We start from the raw sequence: 22,882 nt of genomic DNA, 5'->3' as shown, positions 1-22,882 counted from the left end.
CATTATCAACCCACCTGTTAATATATAAAGATTTGTTTTTATACTGAAGACATTTAACATTTTCAATTTGATGTTTTACTGTTTTTGAATTTACTTATAGGCATATCAATGTGATATAATCATGAGTGTTTAAAAAGAATACAGTGGGATGGTGATTTTGTGAACTTTATTTGATCTTCGTACCCTCAATGCTGTTGGAGGGGCAATGTGCATGATGTGTCAGAGTCTCTTGTCATTTAGGGACTGAAGGTCTGGGGTCAGATTTTGATTACTTCTGTTCCCCCAATCAAGAAGGGGAACTGTATAAAGATGTCTGTTTACCATCAACATTATACCTTTGTTCAATCTAGAAGATGACATGTCAGTCCTTTGTTCAATCAAGAGCCGGGAGGAGGATCCTTTTATCCTTTGGTTATAAATGAGTGGATGTTCTGTAAATTGTCACACACTTGGGGGGATCCACGTTGCATTCTGATGTGGTGTCCTGACTGTGTCTTTAGAGGCCTCTAAATAAATTCTTGCAAGAAAACTTCTTCATCAGATCCTGAATACAATTATTTGGACACGCAAAGATTACACTTAATATAGTAATTTAATATTCCTTCAATACCTAATATCTTGGTTGTTCCAAATGTAATATCTATGGGGAGAGAATTGTATTTGTATATCAGCGACTAAGACAAAAGAAGCTGACTATGAAAATTTGCTAGTTTAATTGATAATTTTGAAATATTATGATTACATCTCAGCAAAAAATCTAAACCTCCCACTGACTTGAAAACGTTCCATATTGAATTGGGGTTCTTTAAATCTAACTTGATCCATTTGATTTAAATGAAGCATTTAAAGAGGAAAAATCGAAAGCATTAAATCCACCACAGGATAAAGTATTTTCTCATAACATTCTTCTTGATGTAGTGTATTTTACTTTTCCAAATGAAGTTTAACAAAATGTTATCTATCTTAACGTATTTGTCATTTGATGCATTAAGAGCCAAGCTTTATAGATTAACCTAGAGAGGCCTTTAACCTTAGCAACTAATACTCTACTGGTTATGGATAAGTCTCTCTGGAGCCAGATTAAACCCCTGTTGAACCGAATTTATAATTTTTTTAAGTGAACAAAGTTGTCAATTAATCATGTGTGACGACCGTGGTGACGAAACGGTCGTTCAGTAACCACAAGGTTGGTTGTTCGATCCCTGCTCTCCCCAATTCATGTGACGTTGTGTCCTTGGACACTTCACACACATTGCCTCCAGCGCTACTCACACTGGTGTATGGAAGGTGCGAATGTTTGGTGGTGTTACTAGGTCCGAATAATCTAAAATTTAAGTACCAACATTATATTGTTTGTAATATGTCTGCCAGTCATAAAACCAGACTGAGTTTCGTCAATAATGTCATTTAATGTTTCCTTTAATTTTTTAACTAAACAAATTGCCAACATTTTATAATCATTATTTAGAAATGTTATTGGCCTCCAATTGTGCAACAGTAAAATAAAATAAAATTTCTGTGGCTTTGAAGTTAGCGTATTTAAACCTTGAGTCAAAGACGAAAGGAGTGCTTTATTATCAATACTGTCCAAGTAAACTTTATAAAAAATGGTCTCTTAAACCTTGAGCATCAAAAGAAATAAAACATAATGACAGAATTAACTTAACTTAATGAGAGAAAAAAATATAAACAAGGGTAGAGCAACTTGGTCGCAAAACTTTTAATCCGCCTTTGCAGTAGCTTGTTACTTGTCCTTGGCATCCTCTTCAAGTTGGCAGATGTAATTCCTGATTCTACATCGTCAACAACAAAACATATTTTTTAGGCTTTATAATCATTTGCATAGTGAACTAAACGATTCAAAAAGCTGAATCATATTTACAAAAGATAAGCTAATATATGTATTCTGTAACTTCCTTTAAACTCCTCTGTAGACAAAAATAATTGACCTTTTTTACCTTTTGCTGCAATGCTGAGCTAAAGAATCAATGACAGTGTAGCACAGAATTTACGGATGCCTTTTTGCTGCTGAAGGAAAATAATTTGACCACCTAAATGTTTTCATTTTCTTCCAACGCTTTATTAACTTATTCACTCCCAGCTATTTTCGCTGAAGCAAACCCCTTCGCTCCCAGCTGTTTTACTGGATTTTGACTGATTTTGCAAGGCCCACAGAATATTTTGTTCTATTGCTATAAAACATGGAATCTACCAAAAGAAAGATGAGAGTGTCTTCTTTTATCAGGAAAAAAAGTATATATTTGTTGTTTTCATTTTGTAGCAATTAGCATTAGAATATAGCTAAGTTTCATCATTATTCACAAACCTGTTGAAAACATTGGCAAAAAGAGCTTGTTGCAACATGGGCCTTGCTGATCTCTTATACTTTGCTGCCACCTGCAGACCGTTTTTTTGTAATAACTACCATTGCTTTAAGTGACCTCTTCATGTCAGAAGCTGTATCAAAGCCTTCTGTATGCTCTAGCATAAAAAAACATTAAAAAAACAACAACAACAAAAAAACGTATACTGTAAATATGTTTTTGGGAGGGAAGAACAAAGTATTCAAAAACGTATGTTTTGGGTTTGAATGAGTTAAAGTTTACATAACACTGGTTCTGCCATTTGCTGGCATTATTTAAGCCCATGCTGATAACTGCTATCTGATTATATGTTTTTAAGAAGCTAAATCCCAAAGGTGGGCACTTCCGTCTCGCCGTCGGCCACGTCGTTGACGGATGCTCACATTTTCGGCAAGTGCTTTATGATGCAAAGTCTTGAAAAAAATGCACGGACTGAGCACCAACTGAAGAATGTTTTTGTTCGTCCATCCAGCACTCGGCGAAAATGTGGGTGTGCGTAAAAGAGGGGGCTGACAGACAGACAGAAGTTTCCAACTCTACTAAATCCCTTATGACCTATTGAATGAGAAGCCGTATGAACCATAGATGAATATTGTAAGTCAATGCTTATAGAAGAGGGAGAGACTTGGGTGACTTTTCAGTCACAGTCCATCCAGTCACTGCTCATCAGGGTGCGAATCACTCTTCTTCTAATGTAACTGTATTGTGTCTGCCTGGATCCGTACGAAAAGAACAGGTATCCTGCAAAAGGGGGTGGGTGTCTCATTTGCATATACATCCAGACAACATAATGTTGCAGAGAGGATTATCTTTGAACAGGACCTACCTCTGTACTCAAAAGCAGCATCAACTCTGTAGCCAATGCCGGGGAGCTCTGTGCGAATCAATCTTGGGTTCCTACGGTCCATTCTGCCCCTCCGTTCATTGTAGCTAAGGATGTGTAATGACCAACATTAAAATCCGACTAGTATCATCGTCATTGTGCTTTAAAGTGTACCTCTTTGGGCACACCATTATCCAGATTACTCACCTCCAGTATTTGTTGTTTACAAAGAAGAGGGTTCTTCCTACGAATGGAACATGGACGGCAGCATCAACTTTGGTGACAGATGAAGGCAGGCCGAAGTCGCTGATAGGTTTGGGAAAGCCAGGTAAGACGGTGTTTCTTTTGACTTGCCAGTAGTGGTCCCCTTTGCCAAGAAAACATCGACTTATGTTGTAATTGTAAACTGGTTTCTACTTCAGATGCTTATCGAATTGTAAATCACTTGAGTGTAAATACAGCCTCTGCAGATACATCTCATGTGTACCTTCAATTAAAACAACGGTGTTGCGTGCCTTATTCTCATAGGCAGCATCAACATTGTTGATTCCAGACCAGACATAATTAATTGTCCTTGTAGTGACACCATCCCAGTTTCTGCTCCTCTTCCAAAAATGTCTTGAAAACAAATGGAACATTTACCATACATGAGGTACTGATCACACTTTCTGGTAAAAGTATTTATTTATTTTTGTGGGAGGGGAGAGGGGAAGAGGAAACCTAAATATACTTTTTATTTTATTTTATTTTTTACCTGTCCTTGAAGAAATAAAGTTGACCTTGAATGGAGGTTGCAGCATCAAAAATGAGATTGCGGCTACACCTGTCTGGCTCTTGTGCAGGTCCAGCCTCTGGTCCTTTCGTAGGTCCAGGTTCTGGTTCAGGTTGTGGTTTTGGTGCAGGGTTAATTGTTGGTTTAGTTGATGATCGGACTCCTATAGAAATAATAGCTTCTATTTATATTGCACCTTCTGAGTTACCAAACCCAAGGATGCTTCTCTAAAATGCATTTGACACAAATGTAAATGAAAGAAAAGAAAAATACGACATTCAGTTTCTAGAATGTTTATCCTGTTCAGTTGATGGAAGAACATAGCTGAAACAAAACTGTTAGTGTATAATGTTACTTGGCAATGGTCTCTAAAATGGACAACACACAATGTACGCACTAAACAATAGCTTAAAAAATCTGAATAAGTGATAAGTGTATTCATATGTATCAGTTTAACAGTACAGTATGTTGTATGTGCAATTACGAAACGTTATTTATAGCGGTCATGTTCTGTTTGTACAAAACAGTTGACCAGAAATTTTGAAGAAAATGTTAATCTCATCGGGCTCTATTTTCATAGAAAGCACATCTGCAAATGCCTACGGATCCTAGGGTGTGTCATTTGAGATGTGCCAAGCAGAAAGTTGATCTAAACTTACGTCTGCTCAGACCACGTCCAAGTGCCGTTGCAGGGTAGACAGTTGGTCTAACGTGATTTTGGTGTATTTGATATAGCGCTTTAACTACAACATACGGTGCCCAACGCGCTTTACAATGCCTGACATTCACCTATTCACATTCTGACACCATTGGTCGGCTGCTGCCACGCAGGGTGCTGCCAGATCCAATAGGGTCCAAAACCTATTTTCGCCAGCCTGTACTCATCTACGAAAATACCAGTACTGGTTCTAACCCGCCTCTTTGTAGAAGTTTCGGGATATGCAGTACGCCGTTCACAATAATAGAGCTCATGATTTTATCCAGATGTATCAAACATTGTGCGATTATTTTATTGCAGCCATGTGGCTAAACTCTTACCGTATAGTGCCTGCACTCCATTTCGGTCATCGTCTGGTAACACATAGCCCTCTGTGTTAACGTACTGGTATGTGGGGTACATTAGGGCTGCTCGAACCTTAGAATGGGATAATCCGAGTGCATGTCCAAACTCATGGGCAGCCACCAAGAACAAGTTGGTTCCTGTGAACAGTGGAAGTTAATATGGAAACAATGGGTACATGCATGCTTACTTTTGTAACATTATGATTAGCATTGTAATGATTCATTGATTGTGCCACCTGTTGAAGTAAGACTCCAGGTTTCATCTTCATCAAAATGGGTGTCACCTCCTTTGCCCCCACCAGGGGAAAAGGCATGAGCCAGGACCCCACCTTCCCCATCAAAGGGCGCAAAGTCTCCATGATCTGGTTTTGAAAGAGACATCAAGTTAATATATGTAATAAAATGTTTGTCGGAGTGAGAGGGGGAACTAACCATGAGCTTTGAACTTGATCATTATGTCTGCGGTGCCGCTTTGAATCTGCTTGAAATCCAAAGGAACCACATCACTGTAGATCTGTAGGGCCTTGGCAAGTGTGGTATCCACAAAACTTTGACTCAAGTCCGGTGTATATTCAGTTATCCTAGAAACATTGAACACATACTGAACTAATTGCAGGCTTCAGTGTTGGGTCACTGCAGTTTTCAATTAGGGGTGTCAAAATTAGTGCATTCATTTTGAGTTAATTTAAAGTTCTTTTAACACCACCATTTTTTTTAATGCGCGATTAATGACCGCCCCTTACTTGGATAGCATGTACTGGGGGGATTCCAGTCTCAACGCAGCAGAAACGTACATGTCAAAATTTAGCAGTAATAAATTTGATAATAAATTAGTAATGCAGATATTTGTGTGAATATAAAAAGAAAAATGCACTGAGCTGTCACCGTCTTACAAATGCAATTATGCCATCTAGTGGCATAAAATGACCAACACAAATCAATATCACACTCGTTTTTTACAGTACAATACATCTTTTTAATTTTAACTAATTTGTTTGAATTATTCTGAAATTACTGTATCAATGACTAAAAGATGCAGCCATATTTCTATTTAACATTTAATTCCACTTTCATGTTAACAAAAGTATGAAAACCTCATTGTACATTTAGAACAGATATAACATTTGCGATTAATTGTGAGTTAACTATTGAAGTCATGCAATTAATTACGAATATAAATTTTAACCGCCTGACACCCCTAGTTTCAATATAAAATTGTCTAACCTGTATGTGATCACATTCTTCTCCCACTTCGGTTCCCCGTCAAAGTGGGCATACTTGAATGTATTCAAGTCTGTGAAACCACAGCGAGGTTGCGACATCACTTCCATGGTGTTGGTGTCCAACTGTCCTGTCACTTCCAGGCCAAAGAACTCTTGCATTAGTTTGAGAGTGTCTGTGAAGGAGTCAAGGCCGGCACGCCATGTCTCGCTACTAGTGGTGACGCCCACTTCAGAGAAATAGTGAGAAAGGTAGTCCTAGACAAAAGAAACACACACAGGAGTTCTTAACCAAAACTTGTAAATTATTTTTTTGTTCAAATGAGCCTTTTCAATCTTCAATGAGTTAGTTAATTAGAAAAGGTAGTAGAATGCAGATTCTCATTGGGATATCATCTTTAAGAGCTTAAAACCCCTATCAATGGTCTTGTCATAAGCGACAAAGTCACACTCTGGGCCACACAAGTTTTGTACAGAATCTCAGTATACGATCACAATTGACTCTCTCAGTTGCAGTGGTGTTTACCTGAGCTTTAGAGCGATCTTCTTCGCTGGTTAGGATGGTTGGCACAGATCCGCTGAGCGCAACTGTCGTCATCATAATCAACACAACTTTGACAACCGATGGACCTTCCATAATTATTATCCTACACTAAAGACTTAAGTGCGTGTAACAATTCCTCTTCTCGTGCTCTGCACACTCGTAAAGCCCTTGGTTAATTCCTGGGATGGTGTTTGGGATATGCGGTTAAGAGCAGAGAAAAATGCAAGACTGGGCAGTGAAGCATTCCAGTGACTGTCTCAACAGGCCCCTTTGTATAAGTGTGGAGCTTTGAAATTGATACCTCAACACAACAGTTTCTATCTGTCTTTGGAAACACATTTTTAAGATGGGGTTAATTACCTGACAAGCTCGTGCTTGTAATGAGAACATAAGGGAGGGAAACGTGTTTTGACATAAGTGATAACAGGCCACCTCCTTTGGTTGCTTTATAACTATCTGACACCCATTCCACTTGGGGCATTTATTTACATGAAATTCAATGAATTGGGAATTTGGATTCCAAAACAAAAAAATAGCAGGTATGGAGGACCAAAACTGCAAAAATAAAAATAAATAAATTAGAGCATATATATATCGTAGCCGGAACCGAGTCTCCTTGACTTTCTCGCGCGGTCACTCACGGCGTTTACCGCCATTCTACGTCGCCATCCCTGGTGGCCTTGTTGATCGGGGCAACGGGGTTCCCCGCCCCCCTTGGCTTCGACGGCTCGATGTATTTGGACTTTTGGAATTTATGTATGGACATTGGAGCTCCCCTTCCATCTTTTCATGATCTCCGCTCCTCATCGCTGAGTGCAGCTTCAAGTTTATGAGTATGCCTGGTGGATGTTAGCGACTGTTGACATCTTGCCTACGGTTACTTTGACTTGTTTTGACTACAACTCGCTAGTGTTGGTACAGTTATTTTGGATCCTTTCCTAGCTTGTATTGCCTTGCAACTTGCTCCATCCGTGAGGTCGTCAGCCGCCTTGATGTTGTTTGATGGCTTTGATATTTTCTGTCATGACTTCTGCTAGCTTATGACGACACAGACGTTCACTTAGGCGTTGCTGTGAGCACTTGTGAATTTGTTTGTTCTGTTGGTGAAGAGGCCGTTTTTTTTGCATCCCCTCCCAAATGAAGATAGCAGCCTGTTGACTTGCGCACACTCATTGCTCGTCAATCTGCGGCTGCTATGGACGACGACGCTCGCTGCAAGCACTGTGGCGGTTCCTTCTTGCCCGAAGATGGACCCACTGACTGCTGTCTCGACTGTCGCGGACCACACTCCCGTGAACACAACTGATGTTGCGACTCACCAGGCTTAACACGGCTCTCCAGGGGGCGGTCATCGTCGGCGGTGGCAATGGGCCCCCCTCCCCCTCCCCTCGCGGGGGTCGGTCAAAACGCAGGTCTGCTTCTCCTGCTGCCCTTGACTATCGGAGTAAATAAAGTCGAGCGAACTCTCAGTTTGCCTTGCAGTTGAGCCGTTTGCAGGCGAGTGTGATTGAAACCCTTCTGTTTCTCAGGCCTCTGCAGTGGAGTTGCCTTATTATGCATTGGTGGATATGCCGGATGCAACACTCCAATTGCCCTCCCAAGCAGACGACGTTGCAGAGGATGACGTCTCCGTCCGGGATTCTGTGGCATGGGTAAGGACTCTGTTTTCACTGCCCCGTCTTCTTCTCCTTCTGAATGTTTTGGTGCGCATTGTTATGCTTAGTGCCTTCCAACGTTTAAAGTTGGACACATCTTGCTTTTCTGAGCCTCTGAGTATTTTTGGATCCCTGATTCTCGTCTTTTTTTGACAGACCTTCATTCCTGCTGGTCCAATTCTAGTGTTTATCCTCGGCTCCTGGCGGACGCCCGTGCCCTGGCAAATATGCGGTTTCTGAATCTTATTGGTTTGGACTGTATGCCTAATATAGAGTATTCTGTGGCTTCACTCATCGTCTCCCCGGAGGAGGCCCTTAGAGAGCTGTGAGATGCCCTAGCCTTCAGAGGCGCTTGATGGACGAAGTGGTCACTAAATCATACAACGCGGCGACGGTGGTAGCACGCTTGGCCAACGCCCAGGCACATCTCCTACTTGCTCTCGCCGCAGCTTTGAGAGACAACGAAGTAGATGAGGTTACATTGTTCTGTAACATGGCGCTGAGGGATTATTCCTCCTTACATTTTACCACCTTCTAGGTGTGGTTCGATCAATCTCCCTTGCGAGAGCCCTCCCGGAAGGAACTACGTCACCTCCCTGTGGTGCCGGGTCAAATTTTCGGTTCGACAGCGACAGAAGCGCTGGAACGCACAGTGCGTGCTAATGACTCAAGGCGTAAATTTGCTAGCCTTGCCAGGCCCTATGCTCCGTCAAACTTGGGGGGAGCCGCTTTCCCGCCCGCCCCTCTTTCACGTACTGGGCAATCCTTTCGGCCTACCGGGGAATACAGGCCTTGTCATCCCACACGAGGCCATGTCACGGACGCCCGTGGGGTTCGCCCCTCTGGCCGAGGGCCCCTTGGTCAGCCCCGAGTTTTACGCACCACGCCCCATCCCTCTCGGACCTCTAAATCCGGGAGGGCCAGGGATTGAGCCCGAGGGGTCGGCAATCAAGTTACTTTTCCTGTCGCCAGCTCAACTAATGGGCTGCCCTTGCTTCGGACCCATGGCTGCTTTCAACCTTGTCTCATGGTTACAAGATCCAGTTCCGACGCCAGCCCCCTCTCTCCATCCAAGTCAGAGAGACTGTCATCAGCGACCCAGAGAAGGCACTAGCTCTGGATCAAGAGCTAGTGACCCTCCTCGCAAAGTCCCCTATCGAAGCAGTGGATCCCTTGGCTCATCCAGGGGGAATTCCACTTCCCCTACATCCTCATTCCAAAAAAGACAGGCGGACTACGCCCTATCTTAGATCTGAGAGGTTTCAACCGTTACCTCAGGGTGTTGCCTTTCCGTATGCTAACTACGTCGGCCGTGTTGGACGATTACCCAAGGGTAATGGTTCACGCCAATCGATCTGAAGTACGCTTACTTCCACATCCCTCTTTGCTCCTCAGCACAGGAAGTTTCTCCGCTTTGCGTACAGGGGTCGCCACTGGCAGTTCAGAGTACTCCCATTTGGGCTGTCACTCTCTCCCAGAGTGTTCACACATGTAGTGAAGGCGGCACTTGCACCCCTGCAGTTGAGAGGCATAAAAGGTGCTCCCTTACTAGGACGACTAGCTGATATGCGCTACATCCAAGGATCAGGCAATCCGAGACAGCATGTGTCACGACTTGGGCTCAAGGTCAACCTGGAGAAGTCCTCTCTTGTTCCCTCTCAGCGGACTCTGTTCATCAAGATGTCATTGGACACCACCTCCATGACTGCTCGACCGTCCCCACGGAGGGTCGACGATGTGCTACGTCTCATCTCTCGCTTCCGTGCCAATGGGATGCTGCCGTATGTCCTTTTTTTTGCTTCTGCTGGGCAAGTTAACGTCCCTGACGGCACTTGTGCCATTGGGCCTGCTGTCGCTGCGACCATTACAATGGTGGCTGCTCCACTTCCGGCTCTACCCGCTGCTGGACCGTCGAAAGCGTCTCCGAGTGTCCAGTCAGTTCATGGGTGCTCTCGCATCTTGGGGTCACCGGTCTGTTCTATCAACGGGAGTCCCTTTGCGGGTGGTACCCTCACGTCACGAAGTGGTCACCACCGATGCCAGCCTGAGTAGATGGAGTGCAGTTTGGCATCTGGGGGCTGTGCATCTGGCCCTCATTCATTTTCTGCTCTTCGTGGCAGGGCGCCATGTCCTGGTCCGATCGGACAACCCCTCCACTGTGTATCCAATCAATCATCATGGCGGGACAAGGTCTGCCCAGCTGCTACGGGCCTCACGGAGGCTTCTCAGATTGGCCGCCCCACGCATTGCCAGCCTGCGGGCCATATTTCTCCCGGGCATTGTCAACCAGTCGGCAGATTCCCTCTCCCGCCGTAGTCCGCTTCAGTGGGATTGGCGTCTCCACCTGCAGGTGGTGAGCACCATTTGGAGTCGCTTCGGAAAGGCGACAGTGGATCTTTTTGCCTCCGAGGAGTCCACTCACTGTCCCCTCTGGTTTTCCTCAGAGCAGCCCGCTAGGCCAAGATGCTCTGGAACACCCCTGGCCAAGGGGCCTGCTATATGCCTTTCCACATCTCCCCCTCATTCATCTGACCCTTCAGAGGGTCCTTCTGGAGGGTCACACATTGTTGCTGGTGGCCCCTCTTTGGCCAGCCCAGACTTGGTTCCCTCTCCTTTGCAGTCTGCTCCTCCGAACCGTAGATCCTGCCCAGTTGGTTGGATCTACTGTCCCAACAGCAGGCTCAGATTTGGCTCCATCTGTGTCTCTGGCCGCGAAGGGTCGAGACCCGAGTGCTCGTCTTCTGTTCAGCATACGATCCTTAATGCCAGGGCTCCGTCCACCTGTTAGCATACAGCGAACAAGTGGACGGAGCCCTGGCATTAAGGATCGTTGTTTACGGAGTGGCGTGAAATTTGCAGGAGGGATCCCATGACGTGCCCTATTGCCACTGTTCTGGAGTTCCTCCAATCTGTTTACGATAAGGGGTGTTCCCCTTCTACGATCAAGGCCTACGTGGCGGCCATTTCGGCATGCCATGTTGCAGTGGATGGCAAGTCTGTGGGTTGCCATAGCCTAGTGGCCTCCGTCCTCAGGGGTGCCCTTGCCTTTGTTTTAGGAATCCGCCTCAAGTCCCCGACTGGGACCTTCGTCTAGTGCTCGACGCACTGTGTGGGTCCCCTTTTGAGCCGTTGACGGAAGGGGAACTTCGCTGGCTGTCTTGCAAAACGGCGTTTCTACTTGCGATAGCATCCGCTAAGCGGGTGGGGGATCTCCACACCCTGTCTGTTAGCCCCGAATGCCTTCGTTGGCATCCCAACGGGGCAGCGGTCACAATGTGGCTAAATGCTGCTTTTGTGCCCAAAGTTTTGTCTGGCTCTCAAGCCAACCATCTTATTCGTCTCGCTTGTTTTGCGCCGATGTCGATGTATGGGGATGATGCTCCAGGTCTTTGCTGTCCTGTGAGGGCGCTCCGTTCTTATTTGGATGCTACGTCAGGTTTTCGTACATCCACCCAACTTTTTGTGTCTTACGACGCCCCGAATAAAGGAGCTGTTGTGTCCAAGCAACGCCTCTCCCATTGGATCGGGGAGGAGATTCAGCAGTCGTATCGGGTCTCCGGTCGTCCCCCTCCTCCTGGGGTGTGCAGTCACTCCACCAGGGGTGTGTCTACCTCATGGGCTGTTCTGAAAGGAGTGTCCTTGGAAGATGTCTTTGCGGCTGCTTCCTGGTCGTCGCCTTGCACGTTCTCCAGATTCTACAGTTTGGATTTTATCTGTCCTCATCCACTGAATGTGGTTTGCGGTCCTGCGGAGGCCCCTCTGTGAGGTACAGTTCCTTGGGTCTTCGTGACATTGCTGGTATTCCGCGTTCCGTGCTGTTTCAGCACCGCCACCTGGCGGTCGGGAGGGATGAAATAGAACGACTAACTACGGTTCTATGAGTCCCGAACGACCGCCAGCATTGCTTGTCACTCAGATCCCTCGTGTAACTGTCGTTTATTCACCAAAACACGTGAATAATAACACAAAGTGCTGGTCGAAAGCCAGGACAAAAGATTAACAAAAGGTGCTTGCAAAATGTATGTAAGGGAAATAACACAAACACAAAATACCCAAAGGCTATAAACTGCAAAAACAAGAAATCAACACAAATACTATAGCTATTAAAACGCGCCACACAAGGTGGGAACAAAAAGAGACGTAGCAAAACTTGCGTATACCAAAATGAGAGCTTTAGAGTCACAAGACGAGTGTTGGAAAATTTGTATAATAAGTTATCACATGGATAAGCACTTTACTGTTTGCTGCAATTGAAATGCTACACCCACACACACTCCAGATGCATGTTTTTTTTTATCATTGTGAGTTTAGTACCGCCTTTTGTTCCGCCTTCTAAACAAGCAGGTGGAGGCAGGAAGTCCTTTGGTGCTGAGACCATCCATTTCCTTCTTTCTCCAGAAAGACAAACTTGGGTGTGGTCCTTTATTCCTGTCTCACGGAGTTGCATCATTTGAGGAAGATTTAAATGTAACTCTGACAATGAGAAACAAAGAAACTGTGGCTGTGAGCAAGCGGAGTAACAATCCGACAGTGGCAGCTTGGAAAACCAGTCCTCTTATAGTCTGTAGTGGCTGATGCGAAACGGGTGCGGTGCAAGGGGACACGCCCCCCTTGTTAACCAGGCACTGCGAGACATAGGAAAAAACACACTGAGAGCCCAGTAACATAACAATGTTATGCAGATTACATGGGTTCTCAGTTTACAAATATACAGTAAGGTTACGAATGGTGCGAAGAGTGAAGAATACAGCTTAGCACGTACTCACTTAGTATATATGCCCCCATGTTTTTAGTCTAGAAGTGGGGGGTTTAATAGCAAGATGTAATAACATTATTATTAAATAATAACATTAGTAACATTATGTGGTTGTAAATAAAGTGCTTGGAGTAACATTTTTTTTTCATAGGGTGTGTGGAAAATTAAACAAGAAAATATGACTTGTTCCTTAAACAAAAAAAATTCTAATTTCAAACAAATTGGAAATTTCATTCATGTTAAACACTGTTTATTGTTCGAATATTGTACATTTTGTCCAGCACATTATGGGCAAAAATCTCCTGTGTGCTATAATCCTTTCATTTCCTGAATCGCTCCGCCACTGGTGTAGAAATGTATCGTTACGTCCTGTGGCACAAGAAGGCATGCTCAGTTAATGTCACACATGATTTAGTATTTTGTTCAAAACTTCCTTGCGACCATTAAAACTGTTGGTGAACATCTGACTAATCGTTTGCGACCTTGAACTAACCCTGTACAAAAGACTCAAGTATTTGTTTTATTTGGCAGGCACTATTTTGGTCCTGTGAGTTTGCCGTTGCGGGCGAGAGAGAGAGAGAGAGAGAGAGAGAGAGAAAGAGAGGGGGAGAGGGATGGAGAGAGAGCAAGAGAGAGAAGGAGGGAGAGAGAGGGAGGGAGAGAGAGAGAGAGAGAATTTGTTTTATTTGGCAGGCACTGTTTGCGCATATAAGTTTGGGTCCTCGTGAGTTTGCCGTTGCGGGTGAGAGAGAGAGAGAGAGAGAGAGAGAGAGAGAGAGACAGAGACAGAGACAGAGACAGAGACAGAGACAGAGACAGAGAGACGGAGAGAGAGTGAGTGAGTGAGGGAGGGAGGGAGGGGGTTAGGGAGAGAGAGAGAGAAAGAGAGAGAGAGAGAAAATGGGGCCACCGCAACGAGCACGTCGTTTAGCAGTTGAAGCGTGCCGTAGTTGAGATTTTTTCTGCATTGTGTTAAGTCTTCCACGTTTTTTCTGTGCTTTCCTGACTGAGTGTGGACTGATTAAGGATAAACACAAATGGACTTGGAATGTTAAATGCACATGCTGTTGGATAAAAGTGTACACATACCTGCCTCCTCCTTATTCCGCCATCTTACCTTACGTGCCTCCCAAGCATTCTGGCCAGCGCCCCCAGCTTGGTGAAATAGAAATTTGAACCACCGGATTTACAGTCTCGGTTCTAATCAGCTATCGACATAGCCTCCACAACAAACCCTGATGAAAAATCAACATCCGCCACCCTCGCAAATCCTTCGCCGTTCAGTGGGATACGGTCTTCAGTTTAATTTTTGATTTACATACAAATTCAATTTATGTTGGAAACTTGTAACACTGTTGTATACAAAGATCTCCTGCACATCCATTCGGGTTTCAGTAGCTCCAAAATATTTGCAACAAGTGACCTAAAAATAAAGACAGGAATACAAATACAGTAATGCATAAATGTATTCATACAGTGAATTAATCTAAAAAAGTTTTATGAAGCAACATATTGTGTTGTTTAAATGTATAATTCACCCTCTTTCTTAATTCAAATAAGGTGTTTCAGAAAAGTTCCAAGACTGGTGCCACAAAAGATACATTTCAAACACAAATGAGTTTTGCCCTTCAATGTAGGCGACCAAGCACATCTTCGTTCACTGCGATAATCAACTCATGGCTACTTCACCATGATAACAATTTTTCCTCTATTTCACAAGCTCAAGGGAGTCCACAATGGGACCCATTTTGAATATGTGGACAACATAATGTTGAGTTGTGGAGGATCCTGGAAGAATTATTTCAAGAGTGCATAAAGGCGTGGCTGAAAAGGCTCGGAAACTGCGTTAAATTCTACCAAGGGGATTTGTTTGAAGGGGAAATCTTATTTAGAGTCTAGATTAATCTTTTGTGACAACAATCCTGAAACCTTTTTGACACACTCGTAGCATGACAAAAAATTGGGGTCAAACATCTGCTCACCAATTCCAGTCTGTAAAGTTAAGTTTCCCCATTTCCTCTTGTTCATAAAGGAAAAATGCAAAATGCCATCATTAATGCTTCTTTTTGTGATTTCTATCATGAATCATTTTATCTGGTTTGTTGTTGTTGGTAAAATCCATTTGTTTTACTTATGCACTTTACGTACTGGAAAGCTGCCGTCACTTTACTCAAACCAGAAAATGTTATGTTTCTGTGTTCTCGGTGCCGCTCCTTGCTTGATTTCCTCCTTTGTAAACAGAAGCTCATTGTATAATGTTTGGTTAAAAAACAACCTTATGGTTTTTAATGACCTGTAGTAGAAACTGCCCACAAAAATCAGAGTCTTTCTTGATTCCACATCCTGGAAAGCTGCATAAATTTTCCTCACACTTCTGGGCAGGCCGAATGTCGTGAGTTTTTGGGGATAGCCACGAACCAGAGTATAGCCAGAGAAAGCCCACACTTGCTGACGATGGCGTAACATCACGCTGATAGGCCCAGGAGCAATTTAAACGAATATGAACTAAAAGTAGGGTCTGCAAAATTATGCACCCCCTTTTCTCTCAGTGCAACCAATTGGCTCCACAAGTTAGCCTGTTTGAGGGGGGCTAATATTTTTGCAAGGCACTGTATAGGCTAAAGATTTCTGGCAAGTTTGTCTTCTTGGATGCTAAATTTAACTGTGAGCATATGATCTATTTAATTAGAAATTAGGACTGCCACTAACAAGAAACCTCTATCTGCATCAGCAAATAGGGACCCAAATTTTTAATGATAAAGACAGACATAGCAATAAAGATCACTTCAAGGGGACTGCATTTACTCCACACAATGTCCTATAATGTGCTAAAAATGAGATGACAGCAAATTAATTACTATAATTATATGTATTCTTTTTCTGCTTATGTTGACACAGTGTTTGCATTTACATAGTACATTCAAATGTGTGGTCACTATAGTGTGGCATACAAATACATGTACAATGAAAACAATACAACCTTCTGTGTGCCACTTTTTAACTTAACTTCATAAAAAACAAAAGTTACAAAATATTTTAAAAATATTATGAAAAATAATATTATATATAATAATATTATAAAAAAATATGGATAGTTAAAGAACATATACAACACTCATTTTGATCCTCAGTTCCTTCACACAAAGTAAGATGATCTAGAAGTTAGAGCAGGGCAAGAAGTAGTTATTTCCCAACACACGGAAAAACCTTCCGGTGCTCAGGCTGTACTCAAACATTTGAGGTCCACTGTAGATGTAGGTAAAACCTAGAAAACAGAAGCTCATTTTAATAAATAAATAAAAATACTGGAGTTACACACAACAGCTTACACTGATTGAGTGTTTACTCACCTTTGTACTGGAAAGCTGCTGTCACCTCTCCGGTTAGGCCAGAAAATGTCTCATCAACACGTTTAGGGAATCCCTGGTCCATTTTCTTACTGACTTCATCATAGCTTTAAACAAAAAGAATAATTAGATCGATTTGTAAACAGTCACCTCATTCTGATCGTATCATTAAAACTTACCTGTAGTAAGTTTTGCCAACAAAGAATAGCGTCTTCCCTGATTCCACATCATACAAAGCGGCGTCAATTTTGTTCACTTTTATGGGAAGACCAAATGTTTTTATTGGCTTAGGATATCCTTGAACAAGATCATAGCCACGGAAAACCCAAACATTACGACCTGCAACACGAAAAGCCTTTTAGTAGATGTACGGTGGAGATGATATTTTGTTTTAAAGGGGAAGTCAACCTTAAACATTTCTTAACAATAATTTGTTATATGTGACCTCACTAGTCTAAACATGACATTCTGTTTAATATTACATTTGCGGAATATGAGTTATGGAACAAAATCCAGCCGTTTTGGATAAAAACTACTGGATTGTGCTGCTTAACTCATATTCCACTAATCAATATTAACTCATTCACTCCCAGCCATTTTCACTGAAGCAACCCCCTTCACTCCCGGCTGTTTTAATGGATTTTTGACTGATATTGCAAGGCCCACAGATTATTGTGTTCTATTGCTTAAAAAAAAAAAAAAAACATGGATCCTACCAAATGAAAGATTAGAGTCTCTTCTTTCATCAGGAAAAAAGTAGCAGCAATTAGCATTAGACTATACCTAAGTTTCATCATTATTCACAAACCTGTTGAAAACACTGGGGAAAAGAGCTTGTTGTAACATGGCCCTGCCTGAACTCTTATACTCTGCTGCGACCTGCTGGCCATTTTTTGTAATAACTACCATTGCTTTAAGCGACCCCTTTAGGTCAGAGGCTGTATCAAAGCTTTCTGTATGCTCTAGCATAAAAAAAAAAACATTTAAAAAACAAAACAAAACAAAAACCTATAAATACGTTTTTGGGCCTGTGGAAATATTTAAAATTAGAACCTTTTTATATGTTTTTGGGAGCAAATGAGTTAACCATAATACCATATCTACTACATATTATTGTCAAGAAAGTGGTATAATCTCACTAGACCAATGGCATATACTTTACCTTTAAAGAGAAAAACATTTCCTGACTGTTGGCTTTCATAAGCAGCATCAATTTTACTGGGGGCATTGGGCCACAGGTTTGTGATGAAACTTTGCTGAGGTGTCCTGCTCTGAGGGTAGACTCGCCAAAAGAACCTAAAACCGCACAATACATGAATTGACTACAGAATAGGTTGTGTTTTTAGTTTGATGATTTGTTTTTGATTGCTGCGATACCTGTCTTTGAAGAAGAGCATCTCTCCTCGCAGAGTGGTCACAGCATCCAACACCATGTTTGAGTCACAAGCATCAGGAGTAGTGGGTGGCTGAGGCTTATCAGGATTTGTATCAGGATCCGTATCAGGATTGGGACCTGAGAATTAAATATGTGCTATTACTTGATGGTTTTCAGAGAAATATCAGACTGCGCATGACTTTTAACCAAGTAATGTTAATTTTTACATTTTCACCAGACTAAAACGAGACTAAAACCCTCATTAATAAACAATAACTGGGACTAAATCAGTGTGCATTTTCATTGACTAATGAAAACGAGACGAAAATGTACTTTACTTAATAAAACTGGACTAAAATCTATGTACATTTTAGTTCATGAACAAAAACGAGACGAAAATTATTTAGGTAAAATCTTGTCTCTGCTAATCTGTCATGTGACACACAGTGACACACCCCCTTTCAAATCTGCAGCTAGCATGTGCAACATGCACAAAGACATGGGACAGACACGAGGCGGATTCACGGAGGAATGTTAAAAAAAAATAAAAATTATAGTTATAACAAAACATTAATCCAACGTTTATAACGTTCCAACAATAATGTTAATGTTACCGCTAACTAATGCTAGCTAATTTACTAGCTCATAGCATGTAGCAATAGTAGTCACTTGTTGATACACTGTAATTGTGTGTGAAGTTGTTTTTCATCAAAAAGATGAGAGAGAAAAATGATATGAAATAGTTTTAGATCCGAAACGTTCAACATAATCTGCTGAAAAAAAAATATACAGGGGTAAAAATGATTTTCCTGACTAAAACTAAACTAAAACGTTGACAGTTTTTGACTAAAACTAGATGAATAAAATTATGTTTTCTTGGACTAAAATAAAGACTAAAATGCTAGATATATAGTCGACAAAAAATTCACTAAATAAAACCGGATGAAGCTGACTAATTATGATAAAAACTAACAAGCGTGATTGAAACTGGACTAAAACTAAGACTACATTTAAAAATGGTGGCTAAAATTAACACTATTGCGAAGTCACATACCATAAAGAGACTGGATGCCATTGACATCATCTTGCGGCAGACGGAAGTTAGAAGGGTTTGTGTATGAGTATACAGGGTACATGAGGGCACCAGGGTCATTAGAATGAGTTAGTCCCAACGAATGACCAAACTCATGAGCTGCCACCAGAAAAAGAACATAACCTGCACAAAAGCAAACATATTGGGAGACATTAATATACTGTATTAGCAAAGCATTTTTGGAATGAACCCAACCTTCAAAAACTCACCGGATATTGAACGAAAAGTGAAGGTCTCATCCTCGTCAAAGTGAGCATCTCCCCCAATGCCAGCAGATGGAGGAAAGGCGTGGGCCAGAGTTCCATCAGGGCCATCAAAGGGGTAATAATCACCATGTGCTGATAATAATTAATGTATTTAGAACAGAGGTGACAAACCTACACACTGACTGACTGCGCAATCTCCTAAATTCACCGTGCGACCTTTTTGTATAACATGGGAAATTGCTTTCAGATAATGCCTGCACGAACTTGCCACCAGCTTGTTGTCTTTTTGTTGAGTGAACCAATGTGTTATGTAACAGTGTTTAATTGGTGTGATGCTTTGAAAACACAACTGTCATTTAAATATGCACCTGGCCTTATAAGACAAGTCAACAGTTTTTTAGGTAATGCTGATCAAAATACTGCTCTCATATGACATACTTGTATCACTATGGTAACCAACCAGGCATCCCGTTTTAAATGAGACAGTTTTAAGTCCCGTCCCGCTGACCGTTCTTTGCTTTTTAGTCCAATCAGCAAGCTCATTGTTTGGCCCATGTGCATGTCAATCACACCGTTGTCATAGCGATTCATATGAAAATAATTGAAAAGGCATTTAACAGTTATATATTTATACTGTATATAGTTATATAGCGGGCGTGGATAAAGGTTGGATAATGGCGAGTGCTTTAACTTATTTACAGCTGTTGAATTGTCAACCAAGATGGCACAACCAGAAAAAAAAAAGATGGGACAACCAGATGACTAGGGATTCAATTTGTTATAAATAGTTCCTGGTGAGAATTTATTGCATACATGTATTTGATTTTCAGCAAAATTGTAGTGTCCGTTTTTTCGTTTTTTTTGAAAATCTGCTCACCCTAGATATCACACTATATAGATGTACCGTATGTATCTAGTAATTTAACGACAATTACTACTGACATTTTGGAACAAATATTGTCTTGGCAAAGCACAAAACTTTATAATGTTCACATCACACCACACTAAAGGTAGACTGGCTATAGTCTTTTTGCTATATGTACTGTATATTACATATTCAGTAAATTGTGTCTTGGAAAAAGTGATCCATGTTAGGTTTATAATAGTTTTGGGTTTTTCATTATAATTATTATTTTTTATTTCATTTTGACAGTTTTTTTTAATTCAGTTTGTTTTAATTTTTGTTTTTGAGTGGATTTTTATTAGTTTTTTTTTTAAATGCTTTGTTTTAATTTGGTTTTTATTTGCTTTAGTATTAGTTTTAGTTTTTTACACAGTATTTGTTGACTGCAAGATCACAATAAGAATTGTATGATAATGTAAACTACAATTCCCAAACGACTGTTCGGCTTTCCTTCTTCTGTACACCGAAACAGTAATAGAGAAATAATTACGTTTAAAACTAACCCTGATAGCTCACGGATGAAATTAAGTGACAGAGACGAAAACATAAGACATTTTTGCTACAAGTTAGTTTTTTAAGTGTAAAATGTAGTTTCAGAATGTTTTTATTTAATTTTTTTAAGCATTCACATTTTAATTTTGCCAACGAAAATATTAGTTTTTTTGTTTCAACACAGAATGGCTCAAACTGAGACTGATATTTTAATTCAGTCTACTTAAAAACAAATTGAGTTTAATAAGCAGCCCTTTTGAAATGAGGATTCTGTACTTACACAGGCGACCAAACGAGATCATGATGTCGGCTGTGCCACTGTAGATTCTCGTGAATCTAAGAGGAGTAACTTGAGCCCAAACGTCCAGGGCTCTTATTATGGAGTCATCGACTTCTGACCGGGACATGTCTGGTGTGTAGTTCTCTATCCTGCAGATTGAAAAACAGAATATGAAAAATATACTATATTAATTTATCCGATCTGACGAAACACAACATTCAGTTGGTCACTGTTGTACTCCAGAAAATGATTTACCTGTACGTCAGACTGTTTTTCTGCCACTGGTAGCTGGTTCCAAAAGTGGAAAAACTGGCAACTTTGCTGTCTGGCACGCCACAGCGAGGCTTCTTCATCATCTCCAAGGTGTCAGCATCCAGTGTTCCAGTGATTTGTAGACCGAAGAATCTCTGCATGTCACTCAGCTTTTGGTTGAGTTCACTGATCCCACGTCGGACAGATGGGCCACTTTCGTCCTTTAGGTCATAGAAGTTTTTCAGGTAGCTCTGTAAAAGAAGGTCAGTTTATCATCAAAAATATTTTACACAGTATAATACGAGCAATCAAGGTTAGACTGTCAAACCAATAACACAATAAAAGCATACCTCTGCAAAATTCTCATCTTGTGCTGTCAAGTGCAACACAGGCCCACAGTAAGCTGCAGCCGCCAGGCATAGTAAAATGTACACGTTAAGAGTACCCATGTTTCTCCTCGATCTATTCAACTTGTGTTTCTGTGCTCATTGCAGTGCCTATATAGTCTAAAGGTCTCAATGTTGAGAAACCTCAAATTCCTAATATGGATAAGGAGGAAGTTGCATTTGATTACTCACCCAACTTAAAAGTTTTCCATAACAGTGATTGACAAATTATGCTTAGGCAGACTAAAAACTAAATATAGGCAAGGCAATTTTATTTATATAGCACATTTCATACATAAGGCAACTCAATGTGTTTTACACAAGGAAATAAGCATCAACAAACACAGTAGTTAACTACAGTTAACAGAGCAAGAAAACAAAAGTAGGTTACAAAATTTACTAAAAGAACATACATTGACAATGTTAAAACATTGAAACATTATATATATATATATATATATATATATATATATATATATATATATATATATATATATATATATATATATATATATATATATATATATATATATATATATATATATATATATATACATATAGTTTTTTTACTAAAAAGATCAAAAACCTTAAATATATAGTATACAGAAAGCAAAATAAACTAAATATTTAGGCACATAACTTCATTATTCATGTAAATATAATCATAAATCTGTTGGTTTCCCTTTACTTCTAAGTGTACGGTCGTCCACGCTTTTCGTGTGTCATTATCCAATCCATTCCACTTCATTGTGTCTAAAACGTCCTTATTAGTAATAATCCAGTCCATGCTTTCACTGCGTTGTCGACTGCGACCATGCTTGTAGTTGAACATTCCTCTGTCAGCCAAGTGTTCCAAATATGTCAACTACAAGCAGCATTGAGGAAAATGACGTGACGGATGGACTGTAATTAATTACTTATATGATTAGAAATCAATTGAGTTCCTTAATTTCAATACTACTGTAGATAGCGAGAGCGCTTGTCATGTTTTGTTATCCAATTCTAATCCATTCCACTTGAACTTCCTTATTACTGAGAATCCATTCCATGTTTTCCTGCTTGTTTCCTGGCTCATAACCTGCCGGTATTAGCGTCCATTGTCTGTCACGGACGAAAAAGGGAGTCATGATGGATATAAGGAAGAACGTTTCTGAAGAAGCCACGGCCCAGCTAACAGCAGAAAGTCCCATGCTATATTGTCCAATAATTTCTATACAGTGCATGTGAAGTTCCTGACTGATATACAGATGAAGCGGGTTTTTAGAGGGAACTTTATGCTTGAATTCACACTAAACTAAAAACATCATTCACTTATGGTTGTCGTCAAAGGATGCTGATAATAATATAATTGA

At 41.1% G+C, this 22,882-nt stretch overlaps 2 protein-coding genes across 2 annotated transcripts; one reads left to right on the top strand and one right to left on the bottom strand.

Moving 5' to 3' along the window:
• Window positions 1-1,389: 1,389 nt before the first annotated feature.
• On the bottom strand, window positions 1,390-21,598 carry LOC144042969 (uncharacterized). Its single transcript, XM_077556115.1, is given in 22 exon segments — window positions 1,390-3,104; window positions 3,190-3,293; window positions 3,394-3,553; window positions 3,674-3,804; window positions 3,941-4,121; window positions 4,997-5,158; window positions 5,257-5,382; window positions 5,453-5,601; window positions 6,245-6,498; window positions 7,311-7,339; window positions 13,188-13,204; window positions 15,866-15,917; window positions 16,365-16,460; window positions 16,546-16,649; window positions 16,722-16,881; window positions 17,705-17,838; window positions 17,920-18,055; window positions 18,972-19,133; window positions 19,220-19,348; window positions 20,893-21,041; window positions 21,148-21,395; window positions 21,495-21,598. Coding segments are annotated over 22 exon segments (2,886 nt in total). The 5' UTR covers window positions 21,594-21,598; the 3' UTR covers window positions 1,390-3,000.
• LOC144044835 (uncharacterized) lies at window positions 7,857-11,227 on the top strand. Its single transcript, XM_077559487.1, has 3 exons — window positions 7,857-8,196; window positions 8,314-8,436; window positions 8,596-11,227. The coding sequence occupies exon 3, from the start codon at window positions 10,175-10,177 to the stop codon at window positions 11,225-11,227; it is 1,053 nt and encodes a 350-aa protein (XP_077415613.1). The 5' UTR covers window positions 7,857-8,196; window positions 8,314-8,436; window positions 8,596-10,174.
• Window positions 21,599-22,882: the final 1,284 nt, after the last annotated feature.

This window comes from Vanacampus margaritifer, chromosome 2 (assembly GCF_051991255.1).
Source record: "Vanacampus margaritifer isolate UIUO_Vmar chromosome 2, RoL_Vmar_1.0, whole genome shotgun sequence".
NCBI lineage: Eukaryota > Metazoa > Chordata > Actinopteri > Syngnathiformes > Syngnathidae > Vanacampus > Vanacampus margaritifer.
This window is presented reverse-complemented; position numbering and strand designations above follow the sequence as displayed.

What these genes read in the sequence shown, in the direction of transcription:
- LOC144044835 (XM_077559487.1), top strand. Translation starts at nt 10,175, where the DNA reads ATGTGCTACGTCTCATCTCTCGCTTCCGTGCCAATGGGATGCTGCCGT.